This window comes from Erpetoichthys calabaricus, chromosome 11, assembly GCF_900747795.2.
Source record: "Erpetoichthys calabaricus chromosome 11, fErpCal1.3, whole genome shotgun sequence".
NCBI classification, from domain to species: domain Eukaryota; kingdom Metazoa; phylum Chordata; class Cladistia; order Polypteriformes; family Polypteridae; genus Erpetoichthys; species Erpetoichthys calabaricus.
This window is the reverse complement of record NC_041404.2, coordinates 64,828,116-64,845,162: the sequence shown is the minus strand read 5'-3', so window position 1 is coordinate 64,845,162 and position 17,047 is coordinate 64,828,116. Positions and strand designations below refer to the sequence as shown.

Here is a 17,047-nt window from a genome sequence, read left to right as displayed (position 1 = left end):
AAAATCAATAAACAAAAAGGTATCACTAGCTGAGCGGAGGCAAGTTACACTCCAAAACGCAGAGGTAGGCCAACTCCCTACTCTTGACGTCACACATTTCCCTCCCCATAGCCCACTGCGTGTCTCTCGGATTCGCACAAATAAATTGGTACCGCAAGCAAACTATGATACTTAGCACAATGAGATAAAAAATAAACAATGTAGGAAGTATAGTTGATGCAGAATTCTAAATGTTAGACAGCCTAATATAGGTTTGTTGAAAACAAGAACAAAATGGTGTGATTGTCACAGGCAAGAAATCAATAAAGGCCCCTTCCCTCTCTGTTTCACATCCTTACTCGGAGATTTCCCAGCAGTGTCAGTGATACTTAAATAAAGATGAAAAATTTTGTCTCCCAGTTGGTTGCTTTGTCTATTACCTTAACAAGAAAAAATTGGCCTGATTTTTTATGAAATTTTTGAGGCATTTATAGGACAGTCCCGTTTTAAAAAAAGCTAATTTCAATTTTTGACCAACAGTTTCACATGAAATCAAAGTAAGGAACATATAAAAAAACATACAAGAAAACCATGGATTAGTAATTTGGGGTTTTTACTACTGTAAATCTAGTATGTGGGTGAAAAAAAACTGTTAACTGCTGATGGCATTGGGCTCATTTACAATTAAATGATTTAACAACAGGGAAAAATGATAAAAGGTCACTGGTGGGTCTGGGCATTCAATGAGCAGCAATGGAGTAAGGAGACAATGTGAAAAGGTACAGTAGATCTATGAACTTTCAAGTGATACTGAGTTAAATTTTTATTGTACTTTGTTTTGGATGTTGGATTAATTATGGGACCATGATTTTGTACTGGGTTTGTTTTTTTCTGATGTTCTCTAAAGCAGGCCGTTTTCTCTACCTCAAAAATGGATAACAACACAGGAATAGCTAAGAATTCTAACAATTTAAAAAGAATTAGTATTGATCACTTGACTTTCTGTAGTGCCGTCTAGCTACTCATTCCATTTCAAACTCTATTAGATGGCTGTCAGGGTCTGTATTGCCATGACTATTAATAAGACATATTCTATGGTAAATATGAAAATGGCAAACACTATAACTTTTCCTTGAAATTCAATTTTAAATGATATTTATAAAAACAGGAAAACCAGTTGAAGAATGCTTACTTCAGATTTTACAAAAAAATGAAATACTGTACTCATAAATGATCTGATTAACCTCACCTTTCTACACCTGAGGGTGTACTTACCAAATCCTTTCATTGCTTTCCTTAGAGCCTCTGCATCTTTTTGAGGGTTAAAATTAGCAGCTGGATGAATTGTTCCCCTCAGCTACAACAAAGACAAAAAAATAATAAGTGGGGATTGGGTGAAGCCAGACTTATTAGCTACTGTAAGAAACGTTAGGAGTTGAAAGTTCTAAAAGTTAGCAGATGACTAGGAAAAGTCAAGCAGTTGATAGGAATTACGATTAGTTTTACTGAGCACAACTGAATTTATTGAAATGATTCTCCATTTACACATTTAATTATTACTATGTTGTTAGATCGCCTTCTAGTTAATGTAAAGTATACCATACTATCTTTCTATAGCTAGATAAGCAATTTCTCCCTGTTTAGCTGTTACACTCTGTTAGGAGTGTTCTGCATTAATGTTTGCAATGCTCTGTCTATTGGAATGATATTTTGTAATGCATAAATTAATAAAATGTAATACAGATGGCACATTGCAAACATTAGCACTATTATTGAGAATTCTATATAGCGAATGTTGCGTAATTGTGTCCACATACAAACTGACACTATAATTAAATAAAGGAAATTTTATATTGAACAAATATAGGAAATTAAAAAGTAATGGTAAAAGCAGTAGTAATCTCATTTGAGTCCATTAAACATTCTGGTGATCTGACTGCTTCAATGTAGCAAAGTGAGAGTAGGAATAAATGGTATTAATAAAAAACAAATTCCATTAACAGCTATAAAGAGCGCATAATGGACACCCAGGACCCAAATCTGAGACCCCCATGGCCATACCACTAGCCGGTTCCCTCTGTTTAACAGGCTTTGGGCTCCAAATAGTTTAGTACTTCTTCTACCAGGCTTTTTTATTTTCTTTCATCTTTAGTTTTTTCAAGGAAACAGCTTTCAAATTAGCATTCTGCTCAGATCATCAAGCATGTTTAAGTAATCAATGATGTCAAATATGAATAAAGGTAACGAGAAGAAAGCACTGTGGAGACAGTGTATAACGCTCGACAAAGTGAATCAAAAAGAGAAGCTGAAGCAAAGGATATAAAAAGAACAAATGTAACCAATAATCGCTCCGTAGAAAGAAAGTGTAACATAATTATGAAGTGCAAATAAATCTGAAGAAGCAGAAATTCCCAGACTTGAAAGGAGCTACCACCAGAAAAAGAAACAATGTCCAGTGAAACTCTGCACCAGTGTTCAAAAGGATTACAGCTAGATGCTAATAAGCATTAATTGTGAACACAATTCTCAAATAGCAATGATCAGTGACCTTGAAAATTGTAGAAAAAATTGAATTAGCAAATGAAAAGATTTACATCGGCAAATTAAACGATTTCAGAAAATGACTGATGCCATGGATATCAGTTGTTAATACACTATAACTCTAGCAGAAAAAAGGCGTCCCCTAATTCCCCTGCACTTAGATTTACAGTAAATGCTAGCGCAACAGTCTTACAAATTATCATGGATACATATCCTCCCTTTCATCCCTTTTTGTACCCTTTCTTTTTTCATTTTTTAACAGGGAGTCCACCTGTAAGCTGACAACCTTCTGTGCATAACATGAACTAACATTAGATAAAACACCAGAGCATAGCAGAGCACATTCACATATAACCACACAGTCTCATACTAGGTCAGTTTACAATCATATAACATGTACGTCTTTAACATGTGGGAGGAATTCAGAGTATGCAAATAAAAATAATGTGGACATGACGAAAACATGCTAATCCCACAAAGGCAATGACTGAAATGGAAGTCAAACCCAAGTCTCTAAAGCCGTAAGTCAAAAATTGTTTTACCCCCACCTGTGGGAATCTCAAGAAGTGTATTAAAAAAAAACCTAATGAGGGGATGAAGGATTCAAAATGTCTCAAAGCAGGGTCTTATCTTTCTTGGGTCAAAGCCCAGGGAATTTCAACCAAGACAAGGTGAAACCCAACACAGCAAATAGCAAACTTTCACAAGATAGGCAAGAGACTGCAAAGAAGACATCTTCTTACAGTCATGTCCCTGTGGATGTGGATGCATCCAGTAGATATTAACTTCCCTGGAAGACTCAGAGAGTGCAAACGTTCTACCTGAGAGGCTGCTGCACATACTCTGAGCAGAGAAACTTGGCAGCAAAACACAGGACTTGGAATGGTCCCTATTCCTATATCAACTGCAAATTTTAAATATTTCAACTGCAAATTTTAAATATTTAAGTAAACACCTTATCCATGTGTTCTTGTTTGCTGAGCATCCTAAATGGTTCTCAAAATTTACATTTATCTTCTTATATAATATGCTACCGTGGCTGTCCGTTTGTCTGTCCAGGATTTTAAATCACCTGTACCTCACAAACCGTTTGACCTATTGACCTGAAATGTGGTACACATATACTATGTGACGTCTACTATCCACTTTCAGGGTGATGATTGACCTCCAAGGTTATTCCTATTTTTATTTTATTGTGGAATCAACTTTTGGCAGCGGCCAGCAGGGTAGCCGTGTGGTGCATGCATACGGGCGCTGTTCTTATCCATACCACCTTCGCCGTCACTTCCCCTACCTCTTCATATCTTAAATCATTCTTGAGGCAGATTGAAGACTTAAGTACCAGCTTAAGTGAAAAATTAAAGAAAACGTACTAAGTAATTGCAACACAAACACTGACTTAATCAGTTTTAATGTGAAAAGATGCCAATGAAAGAAGAGAAGAAGCGGGCTGCTAGGGTGGAGAAAAGAAGAGCTGCTCAGGAAGCAGCAAGTGCATCAACCTCTGAGCAAACGAATGCTAAACGTACAGAGAAAGAGTCTGAAAACTAGGTATGCTCAAGTCAAGTGTTTTCACTGCACGATAGCCATTACTGGTATTAATATAAAACACAATGCATGTATTTTAATTTTTAAAACAAGTACTAAAGAATATGCTTATAATTTTTAGATTTAATCATATAGCACCCTTAAAAAGGAAATAATCCACTTTGCAATACAGTATATAAGGATGATGGCAGAGATTTGCCTGTTTGTAATATGAAAAAGTTATGTATGGTTCAAAGGGCTACATGGCAGCAAAGCAAGATAAAGTTAAATTCAAAGTCATTAGTCAGTGAAAAAAGTGAACTTTGTCTGATTCTATCTGCCTTTCATGAAAGTCGATTTACTGAGTGATCCCGATTTCTTTTCAGGTAGTTAACTCAATGACTTATCCTCACCTTGTCCTAACCAGACTTTCAAAATGAAGATAACTAAATAATAAACTTTAACTTACAAGTGATGGTTGCCAGATACAATGAGCAAGGCATTTGCTCTGAAAAGTAGATTGCAATTTGTTTTCTTTGAGTATGACCTTTTGATCTGGGTATGCAGACTTATGCTATACTTTCAGGTGCATATAATTCTACTAACTGTGTTAGATACCCTATGGTAACCTTTTAACGTTCTCACTCAAGTCAAAATAGACTTTAAAAAAACACAGTAAACCTTGTCTTTTGCATTTCATAATACTAGTACGACACAGAAACACAAGCATAGCAACAGGATAGGCAAAGCAGATGCCAAGAGCTGCCCTAGTCTCCAATTGTGACTTTTTATAATGAACGTTACTTTATTAGTAACGTTAAATGTAGTCAGAGATGATTTGATAAATCACAAAGAGGATTTACATGACTGGAAGCAAAATATGGTTGATTCATTTTGTTCAGACAATTTGTCTATTTCTGATTCAGTCAGTCTGTCCAGATTCCACTGTAGTCAGTGCACAGCCAAAATCATTTCAGTGTGTAACAGTGAGAAGGTTGTCTAAGGGGTCCTTCAGAAGTCCTGACTTTTCCTATCACTGTTGCCTCTGTTAGTGAGAGATGTTGTTAATCTTAAAAGGTGATTAAACTTCCTGGAGATCTACTATGTGCGTAGTTCTAATTTTAGTAAAGCACAATGTCTGGGACTCTTTGGACTGGGAGGACACAGTGACTGCTTTTGCTGGAATTAAAGCCGACAAACTGTAATTTTGTTTGTTTTTGTTTTTAAATTTCTATTATGTGCTCCTTTTTACTTATTTTTTAAATATTATGATGTGTAAGTTGTATTTATTTTTTATTACCATGTGCACCTTACATTTATTTTTATTTTGTTTACTTTTTCATTTAGATTTTTAAAATGTACCTGAATTGTCTGATATTTTTCTATTTTCTATACAAATGTTGTATTTATTATAGTGTTTTATTTATATAATCTGTTTTTCACAAAACTTAATTTAACCTATAATAATGGTAATACTGTACATTTTACCATGTCAAGACTTGGAAGAAGGCAGCACTACTTTCTTGTGTGACAATGCTGCCCCCTAATGTTTGTGTTTCATTTATATTTTATTTAAATGGTGACAGGCTGTTACTTGCTATTGGTTATTCAGGAGGTTGTTTGAACCTGCCACCTAGTTTTAAGTAGAATTACTTATGTTTATAGTTACCCAGTCTATCTAGCCAGGCTATTCTTTTTTCTTGCTTTCAGAAATACAGGGTTGAGGCTGAGAAATGCAGCATGAAATCTGTAGTATGAATAATGTACATTGCTGAGAAAGTAAACAAAAAGCACTAACGCAAATAAAGTGAAATAACCAGATATCCAGTGTGCGAGTTTATATCTACAGAAATCTCCCACCCTGTAAAAACATTTAGATACAGGGTGGTGGCTAACTTAGTGAAAAGGGAGACTGGAGAAAAATATGGTATTGTTACAAACAGTATAATCCAATGGAAAGATATTTGTTGACACAGTTAAATGTGTGCATTATAAGCACAAACTGAGTAACTAAGTAACATGTATGAACTAATAGACATTAAAGGTTGCTGACAAGGATTAATATACCATAGCCTGGAAGGAAGGAAAACCTAAAGCTTGTTTCCGTTGTTTCAGTATTCAAATTATTAACGGTATCTGTCCAGCTATCTACCCATTTTCTAGACAACTTAATCCAGTTCAAGGGAGCTGGGAACAATATCTATCCATCCATCCATCCATTATCCAACCCTCTATATCCTAACTACAGGATCACGGGGGTCTCCTGGAGCCAATCCCAGCCAGCACAGGGCACAAGGCAGGAAACAAACCCCAGGCAGGGCGCCAGCCCATCGCAGGGTGCACACACACACATCCACACACCAAGCACACACTAGGGACAATTTAGATCGCCAATGCACCTAACCTGAATGTTTTTGGACTGTGGGAGTAAACCGGAGTAACCGGAGGAAACCCACACAGACACGGGGAGAACATGTAAACTCCACGCAGGGAGGACCTAGGAAGCGAACCCAGGTCTCCTTACTGCGAGGCAGCAGCGCTACCACTGCGCCACCATGCTGCCCGGAACAATATCTATTTATTCATAAATTCAGCATTAACAATTTATTACAATACAATTTTTAAAGTTTACAAAACTAAAAAGTCACACATATATAGTAAATGCAAAACGCACAATTCAGCACTAGCGGCGAGGAAGTGTTATTTGGGGTGCGCACACACATCTGAGGCGGCTTTGTTTGAAAGCTGAAAAGGAAAAAAACAGGCAAAGCTCAGAGAAAAAAACAGTTAAGTAAGGCCACAAAAGAACGGAGTGCAAGCGGACAGGCAGGTAAGTGAGGGCAGGGAACTGAAGTAGAAGCTGAGACCCAAACCTCAATTTTTCGCATGGAGCTAACTTCCCACATCCTGTAGGCTAGCTGGGCGGCTTCAGGGAAGAACTCACCAGCTAGGCTGCAATGTTAATTAATAAGACAGTAATCAATACCATCAGCAATAGGACAGGAACTGGTGCACTGCATAGTCCTCTGTGCATGATTACTTATAGCAAATCTTAACAAAAATGTAAAACAGTCATGCCAGTTTGTTAATATAGAGAGCTATTTCATGTAAAAAAAAATCAGCTAACAAATTAACATTTAGAAATTATCCAGACTACACAACATATAGAAAATAAATATATATTTGGAAGGAAATTATCAGGTTACTGAATTATCTGCTCAAATGTGTGATCTTGCCACCGATTCAAAGACAACAAACACAAATATGTCTTTAAATATTCAAGAATGACACTATTAAATAAAAAGTCTCTTTTTCTGCTATTTGTTAAATTTTGTTTTTATATAATATGCATGCACACATTAATCTTCAATGTTTTTTAAACAACAAAAATGTATTTGCAAGCTAATACAGCAATTATAAATCTGAACTTTAATATTTTGGTGGACTTGCTCATATGAACACAGTGCTACTGTAATGGAATTCACTTCAACCAAGCCGACAACAGTTACCTGGATTCCATAACCTGGAATTAATTGTGTTATTTGTGGTGAGTTTATAGGACATGGTTGATTAAGCTACAGTAGATAAAGCTAAAGGTATACTGAAAACTTTTTGTAATACCATGACAAAGACTTTTGTCTTTTAATGTATAGAATTTTATATAAACTCCAAAATAAGTTAGTCAGTTGGTATCTAACCCGCTATATCCTAACACAGGAGATAACGGGGGTCTGTTGGAGCCAATCCCAGCCACCACAGGGCACACACAAGCACACACTAGGGACAATTTAGGATCGCCAATGCACCTAACCTGCATGTCTTTGGACTCTGAGAGGAAACCCACGCAGACACAGGGAGAACATGCAAACTCCACACAAGGAGGACCTGGGAAGTGAACCTAGGTCTCCTTACTGCGAGGCAGCAGCGCTACCACTGTGCCATCCTCCAAAATAAGAATTTTCAACTTAGAAATGAAGCCTAGAAGTGAAATACAGTTTGAATTGTTACAAATTAATTTCTGTTTCAAAGTCTGTTTATCACAGTTGTGGTTTTAGGGAGCTGGAGCTTACCTAGACAGCAATGGTCACATGTATGCATTAAAGCAAAAAGCTGTTTTAATGTGGCCTGTGTAATAACAGACTGACTAAAAGTACACCATTAATTACAGTAATATTCCATTCAAGCAACATTTTTATATTAACAGAATAGTATTTCTCACACTCCCATGAAAACCATGTAAAAAGTTGAGCTCTATGACTCAAATATACAGTATAAACAGTTATTTTTATTTGACTCTGATTTGAATGTCTTACTAAACATGCGGTCATTCCTATTTGATGATTTTGGAGTAATAACTGAAAAGAATCTATCTATTCCTGAACCTGCTTATTTCAATGCAGGGTTGCTCAGAGCTTAACCTCCAGATAAGCTGAAAAGAGCCCTGGATGGGAATGACAGTTCTTTTCAGGACACCAATCTCATAGTGAAGGCTAAATAACAAGGCTTCTCTAAGCATGTTACTGAAGTAGCTGAAAGATAAAATATTTCACTGAAAATATGGTTATATATTGTATCATATTTTTCTACTTTAATGATATGTTCCTACAACAAATTTTAGCAGCTGCTAAATTGTCAACACATTCATCGATTCATTTTTAAATGTGTTTTACGATGGCAGTGTTGCCGAGGATCACAGTCCATCCCAACATCGTCAGTTGCAAGTCTGAAGGCAAGCATGAACAGGATGTGTGTCCATAGCTGGCCACACTCTAGACACATGCACATGTCGACACAATGGGTCAATTAGGCATCACCAATTAACAAAAAGTAAATTGCTTATACCTACAGTACATTTTTGTCATCTATGCAGTGCTATAATATTTTCTGATTCGATGCAATTGCTTCTTCAAATTGGAGAATTATTTTATTGTACTTTTATTGTACTTAATATTTTAGTCTCAGGTGCAAAGACCTAAGACACTTAAAAATATACTGTACTGGTGTAACAAAAAGGATCAAGGAGCATAAATCTCCATAAAAATGTATAGTAAAACTGAAAATCCTGAAAGGGGCTCAGAACATTTGAGATTTAATTATAAAGACAAATTAAACTGAATCATCATATTGTATACTGACAATCGTGGTAAAGTAGTTTTTGGTGGATAGATTGTCTGCCGTTAAAGAGTAGCTAAAGTACAATAGTAAGATTTTAAATATATCTGCATTCAATTTGGGGACAACACAGTGCTTTGCAGGGTTGCTTCACGGATCAAGTATCCTGGACTCATATCTCATGTCTACTTGTTTCTTGGTGGAATTTACACTTCTCCCTGTGTCGGTATGTCTTTTTCTCTCACAGTGTGAATGATATGTGTGTTAGGTAATCTGGCTCCATTGTGATGGTGTGCATGAGTGGGTCCTGCGATAGTCTGGTACCTTGGCTTCTGTGTGTAATGGCTCGTACTCCACACTGCTGAGATAGGCTTCAGCATCCCCATGACAGTGAAATCTGACAATATTACGTTACATTTATAGCCTTACAAATACATGTGGCAAAGAGCTAAATTCGTGCTTACTGGCAAAATCAAACTGTACTGTCAAAACAATACTCCATATAATATGTTAATTTAACTAATGTGATTTGGTGTGTAAACAGTAAAAATCACACTGTACAATATTGCAATTGGTATGCAACTGTGGTTAAAATGTGTGTTTAGATTCAATTAATTACAACAATATTTAAATGTACTATTTAATGCATCTTTCTAATGTTGAAGGTACACATCGTCTTCAAAAATTACACATGAAAGTTACTTACTCGTCGTCTCCTCCACAAAGCTTCAGCAGGGCCCTTTTGTACTCTCCAGAGGTGTCATCCTGAAATTATGATATGCCTTTATTTTTAAATATCATCCAGAATTTAAATTAAAATTTACATCTTACATTTATTGTTAACTGTAGTTTACTAATTTTTTATGTTCTAATTTCATAAAGATCATGCTGCATTTATCAAACAATTTTTTTTTTTTTAGTGGATGGTTTGCATTATTTCAGGTGTAGCTAACCCCTGCACCACACGGCCATAGTGGCTACAGACATTTGCTCCAACCAGTTTAATAATGAGAACCCAATTATTTTGGATAAAGGGACATGCTATTTAACTAAATGCTTTAAATTTCTGACAAGATGTTTAACTTTTCCGGGAAAATTCATAAATCGTTCGTAAACAAGAGATGATTACATCCATTGTTTGTAATATGTTATTAAAAGAAGTACTTAATGAACACATATACCCTGGTAAGCATCTTACCAAATACGCTATCTCATTATCTGAACCTCAGAATCAACAGAAAATCTAAAGATTATCTAGATAGATAGATAGATAGATAGATAGATAGATAGATAGATAGATAGATAGATAGATAGATAGATAGATAGATAGATAGATAGATACTTTATTAATCCCGATGGGAAATTCACATCTATTGTGCCAGTAAATTATTGTTAACTACTTCTGCTTTTTTATTTTTACAGAAAAGCAAAAATGTTATTCCCTGTAGTAAAACTGTGAATTGCACTGTATGTTTACAGTTTCCTCAAATTATTCAGTTCTAACTTTCAGTTAAATCAAAATGCCAATGAAAGGATCATCATTATTAGAAACAAGAAGAACAGCCATATTATATTACTCCCGCTCTGCTTTGACGTAAGATTATGGTTCATTTCAAAAAACATCCTGAAATATATAGAGCTTTAAATAGCTTGAGCCCTATTTCATTTCCAGTGAATACAAACAGGTACATACATTACAATCTGAGGGTGGAGGTCTTTTAAATGTTCCAAGGACACATATATGTCATATGGATATGAAACCCCAGAGCTGTGGGATGATCTGCCTTCTTCTGACTGTGAGGCCTTATCACCATTTAGCTCTTCTTCTTCAGAGGCTCTTCATGCCACTGCTACAATGCCAAGCTACTGCTTCTGCACAACCAGACATACCAGGAGCCTTAAGATTTAATGATAAAACAATTCAATCTGTTTCTTTTTAGATTACATTTTGGTCCGTTGTTGTTGAATGCTGAGGGTGGTGAGGCAATCTTAGATATTTGGGTCTAGAATCTAGATTATTAAAATGGTGACTTTGTCTGTAAACCATAAACAACCCCACCCCTCTAGATGTTTATTTTCCTCAGTAATGCCGTTCACTGGAGGTTTTGTTTTCCTCTGTTCTTCAGTTATGACATTATTAAACTTCACACTTTATTTAATCATTGAGACTGATTCTGTTTCGCTGTACGTTTAAAATAATTTTTGTATTCATGTAAGTGTTCCACGGTTTAATAATTTGCATCAGAGATGTAAACATGTGTATGCACTTCAGAGATTGTACTCAATGAAGAGCACTACGCAAAAATAAATAGCATTGGAAAAAATGTAGAACCTGTATAGTCTCCTGTGCACTCAAGCCACAGAAGCAACAAGAATCTCTTTCTGAACTACAAAAAAACAAATTCTGATGCAGCAGAGCTGGGGCAACTCATTTAAACAAAAAAGAAGTTAAATTAACAACAAAGATTGAAACCAAAGAAAACAGAATTTGGAGCGAAAGTCTGTGGCTACACTGGCCATCTAGCAGTAGGATCAAACATTGCATTGTATAGGAGTTGTAATGAACCAGTTGTCTAATCAATAAATATGATGATAATAACAATAATAGTCTACAAATGTTAACATGACTCACTTTAATCATACTGTAGAGTGATTTTTCATATCTGAGCCGAAACATTTCTCTTATATCCAGCATGTCAATTTCTGAGCGTGAGACCATGATTCTAATGAGACTATTATCAGCAGTGCCTAAGCCCTGTAAACAGAAATTTAACAGAATGAAACAAAATTGACATCAAATATTTAGGACAGGTTTTTACATATTCAAAAAGTATAAGACCAACATGGAATGGCATGTCATGTGGTCAAGATTATTATTTTTTTAACCTGTACTTATTATTTGTCATTTACTCTATGTTGAAACATGCATTTTGTTATTTACTAATTAAATAAGACACATATAGAAACTCCTGCGGTGGGCAGGCACACTGCCCGGGGTTTGTTTCCTGCCTTGCCCCCGTGTTAGCTGGGATTGGCTCCAGCAGACCCCCGTGACCCTGTAGTTAGGATATAGCGGGTTGGATAATGACTGACTGACTGACATATAGAAACTCCTTTTCTCAGACTATTCAAGTTAGTTTTGGTCTGATTAGACTACTCTGTTGCATTCATTTTCTTCACCTGCTATTTTACCTACTGAGTCACGGAATGTTGCTGCTTATACTTGCGAAAATATGCAACACTTTAGAATAGGAGCTACATATAGTGCATTTATTTGTCACTTGCTATGTAACAAGACCTTAACAAAGGCTTTGTTTGTGTATATCACTTAGAGTGAATTAAGTGAATAGTAATTGCACTACAGCAAGTCCTCAAACCACGATTCTAAAGTGTTCCCTGAAACAATGATACCAAGCCAGGTATCAACCCTGGACAGGACACCAGTTTACTGAAGGGAACACTCCTGGCGCACGCATTAACCTAAATCGGGCCAATGGAAAATCACCAATTAGCCTAACATTTTATTTTCTAGAGTGTGAAGAGACTCAAAGAAACATGGGGAGATCATTCAGACAAATGATGTCTTGGCCTGGAAATAAGTTACAGTACAAGAATTATGAAATTGGCAGTACAATATGCAGCGTTAACGTGCCAGTCAGAACTGGAGTAGATTTTACAGTACATAACAAAGGAATGACTAACAAAGCATGTAAATCATTCATTTTTAAGATATAATTCACAGCTGCACTATTTATTTTACAAATAAAGTGATGATTATCCATCCTGATGTATAACTGAGTTCAAATTATACATCTCTGGTAGCCTAATCAGGCAATTCTAACTTTGTTAAAGGTGTGTGCAAAAGATGACGAAGCTGAGTAGAGGCAGATAGTGTATTACATAAATATGTACTAATGCCAGTAGTGTTATATAATCAAAATCAAAACACATAAAATATAGCAATTTTAAGCCTATAACTCTGCATTTTTAAAACTTCACTTAACCGCAGAGAAGCTCATTTACAATATGTAACAAGTTTATTAGACTTACTCTATCAAAGCAACTAAGTACAATACTTTTAATGAAAAACACATTCTGTATTTATCACTGCCGCTATTATTCAGTGTTAGGCCTCACCTTCATTGATTTGTACAGTCGCTTTGAAAAATACATAGGAACGCTTCTGATACAATCCACTGTAAAACAGAAAAGTGATTTCTCAGGAGGAGCATAATGTTTTGGTCAGCACTGACCTGTATATGCTTTGTTACATGACATAGCCACATTAAATTCGTACATAAACCATGAAGCACAACATCTGCCTTACCCACTGCCAGCATAAGTCTCTCAAAGTCTCCAGAGAGTTCGCCGCGGATGCTGTCCTCTATTTCCTTTTCTGCAATACGTTGGTATTCATCAAACACTGGAAGAAAAAATAAATCAACAAAACAAATGTTCCAGAAATGTTTTAACAAGTCAAAGTACATGATAAACCTAAAATTATCATTAATAGTAAAGAAAGTACTTGGTACAAAAATAAATTTGGACAAGTTCATATTTTAAATTCATATACTGTATGTGTATGAAAGAAATGCCTAATTATTTTAAGTGCCACATGGGTTGGACGGGCATCCTGACAAGGAATGGGGATGGTTCTTTGACCGAACGGGAGGCTTCAGGAGGTCCATCAGGCATCTCGACCAAAGAAGGGAAAGTAGCCACACCCAAATGCGACTTCCCAAGGCAATGGATGGACAGCCCAGAAAGAGATGGAGATTCCTTACCCAGATGGGAGACACAGAGCAAATAGACTGGCATCCCAACTGGATATGGTTCCAGTACCTCCCCTGGATGGGGGAAAAGAGAAGGACAGGAAAAGACTGTCTCCAAGGCCAGTTTGTTCTCTCCAGGCGCTAGATAGGAGCAGTAATCTATATCAGTGCATGTTCAGGACCCAGCAGGGAATGCTGGGAAATGTAGCCTGGCAGGGGAGCCCTGCTAGGGCCCATTGGTGCCACAAGAGGGTGCTATTATATAGGACTTCTGTGTGTGATCCAGAAATGCTTTCATTGGGCAACAGCCCTGGCACCACAAATACTCCTGGGTCCTCGATAAAAGGGACCGCACTCCCTTATCCAGCCGAGTTGGAGCTGGGAGGATGGACAGGTTGGTGCGGTGGTGAGAGGAATTGTGGAGAGGTGATAAATAGCAACAGACAAATTCTGTGCTTGTGTAACTTGGACGAGGTATTTTTTGTAATAAAAACCATCCTTTATTTGAACCCGGGACACTGTGTGTGTTTGTGTTGTAGTCTGGGGCTCCAGTTCCATCATATTATATTGTAAGACTGTATTTAACAAATAGAATACATTATTGTTATGAGTATCAGACACGTCATAGTAACTGTGCAAATGAAAAACAAACATATTTAGCATGCAGTGGAAGCTCCAATACCCCTAAATTCACTACCAGCAGAAATGGTGAGTTTCAACAGCAAATATATTAAATTGACAAACAACAATAAATAATCATTCAAGCAAACTTTACTTTTTCTGTCTTCATACCTAACTGAAGGTGGGTGACACTCCGATTGCCTAAAATGGTGATGAATTTTGCTTCATCAGTCCCCCATTTGGCCTCTCCAGCTTCATATAACTCCTGTAGAAATTGAGTACAATAAAACAAACAAATGAAAAACATAATGAAAAAACTCTTTGTCAGTTCTTAAAATTTCCCCTAACAGCCAATATCTTATTTTTCACCATTTTTAGAGTTGATATTTTTATCTCTAGACTGTTGTTAGAAGATACAGTGGTTGATACTGCTGCCTCACAGCTCCAGAGACTTGTCTGTGCCGTGTTTGCCCATTCTGCCAACGTATTATTTTTACCATGTTCTCCATTATTTCTTCACAAATCTCAAACACTTGAGTGTTAGATTGATCTGTGACTTTAAACTCGTTCAAGGTGAGTGAATATGGCAGTGTGTGTATGTGGACTGTCACCCTACCCTTGTTTGATTCCTACCTTGTGACCTGTGCCGCTGAGTGTCTGAGATAGACACTATATCACTGAACTGGATGAGTGAATTATAAAATGGATGAACAGGTGGATTTTTAATTATTTTGTACAGGCCTCACTTAAGAGATCATTAAAAACTTAACTGGTGCTCCTGATAAACATTTGCTGTCCTCAGTCACCACCATGCTATAAAGGTCATTGTCCAGGTTTACCCAGGTTAGTCAGATGGCCTCCTTATCTTTTTCCTTCACTCTCTGCAGTCCTAGGCATCCTTTGAGGTAGATCCATTCTTTTCATATCACCACATTTTCTTTTGCCTCCTTCCTGGCCTCATCTGCTCCATCTTTACCTTGGTGCACATCTTGACCCAGTCATCCTCTTCCTTTCACTATACATGCAGTTGCTCTTCAGTTCAACACGTACTGATTACACACCACGTCTTTCTCTTGACTCTACATTCATCTTCCTGTTACTATGTGACACTATGCATCCACCTGTTCAATTTCTTCTCTTTTCTTTCTTTGTAGTAAGAGTAAATTGAGATATCACTAATGGAATTGTTTAGAGAAAGACTAGACTAGAGTAGACTAGACTAGATTAGATTAATCCCAAGAGGGAAAATCAAAAAGACTGAAGTTTGGCTATTTAGGTAACATGTTCAATGTAGATAGAGGCATGACCACAGCAGCGATATTTTAAAAATATAGCAGGTACCTTTAACAAAAAACCACAGCTATACTTTTCTTTGACCAGTTGGCTAATTATGCTACAAAAATCTTTTTATTTTTCATTACCACACCTATTTAAAAAATATGCATTTTTTTTTACAATTTTCTGTTCAGTGCTGCACTTCCTATAATATTTAATATTAATCTCTTGTGAACGATCCAGGGGACTCATTTTTTGTATCAAGTGTATCCTTTTTGAGAATCTTGGATAGCTCCACTGATTTGACAAAAAGATTTCATTCAGGTCAGACCTGTGCATCTTGTGCCACAAGATCTTCACTAACAACATCATCGTCTTCACGAGTACCCTGTGGGGAGAAAAAGATTTACCTTAAATCTGCAAATATTACTGCATTTCACTTGATACTTTTACTTTGGACCTAACAATAAACATGGAATTTCTTATAAGAGAGACAGAATGTTCTGTAAAACACGCTATTTCTTTCAGAAGAGTGTCTAAAAAATGAATACAGACAACTCACCTGAAGCAGGACTACTAGCATCTTCTTAAAGTGGCCAGACGTGTCTCCTGTTACATCATCCTCTAAATTTCTACCATATGCTATAAATAAAGGGAACGATAATCAGAAAAAATGCTCTGAATAGCCCAGTAACAGTACCTACAGCAGTGTATTCCTTCCTGATACCAATGTCAGTCTCATTAAATACACCCAAAATAGTACTTATCTCAGGTTCACTAAAAAAAAAAACTAATGCAATCAGGTCAAAAAAAATATTCTATAATTATATTAATAAAATTCACAAAAAAATCAACAAGCAATATTCTGCATTTGATGTCTGCTATTATGGGGGGCAGAGCCTATTCATACAGTGCAGTAAGCATAGCAAGAATGAACTGCTTATAGAATGCAGTCAGCAATCACATGAGTAATGACTGAAAAGTAATGAGACTGTCTCTGTTTCTCTGACAGGGAGGTAGAGATGGGAATGCTGTGCAGGTGTTTGTGGACGGCATACATTGATGTGTGTGAACCTGCAGTTGGACCGCCATACTCTTCAGCATTTTGCCACAGTGAGTGGAAGCACCTTGCACATGTCGTCATGGTGGATGAAGATGATGTTCCTGTGAGAGAACAGCAGAGGTGAATGACTGAATTTTGCATTAAGCATGGGAGGAGC

The 17,047-nt window shown here is 36.6% G+C and overlaps 1 protein-coding gene across 3 annotated transcripts in view; it reads right to left on the bottom strand.

Annotated features, from left to right (window-relative positions):
- Nucleotides 1–17,047, bottom strand: part of anxa6 (annexin A6) — a 108,444-nt gene that overhangs the window by 36,293 nt on the left and 55,104 nt on the right. For all 3 annotated transcript variants that reach the window (XM_028813222.2, XM_028813224.2, XM_051933991.1), the window contains exons 7-15: nt 16,390–16,469; nt 16,159–16,215; nt 14,724–14,817; nt 13,487–13,582; nt 13,297–13,355; nt 11,792–11,914; nt 9,866–9,924; nt 6,921–6,999; nt 1,255–1,336 (exon numbers count right to left, since the gene is read on the bottom strand). In XM_028813222.2, the coding sequence (XP_028669055.1) occupies nt 1,255–1,336; nt 6,921–6,999; nt 9,866–9,924; nt 11,792–11,914; nt 13,297–13,355; nt 13,487–13,582; nt 14,724–14,817; nt 16,159–16,215; nt 16,390–16,469 (729 nt within the window). The remainder of the gene's footprint in view (nt 1–1,254; nt 1,337–6,920; nt 7,000–9,865; nt 9,925–11,791; nt 11,915–13,296; nt 13,356–13,486; nt 13,583–14,723; nt 14,818–16,158; nt 16,216–16,389; nt 16,470–17,047) is intronic.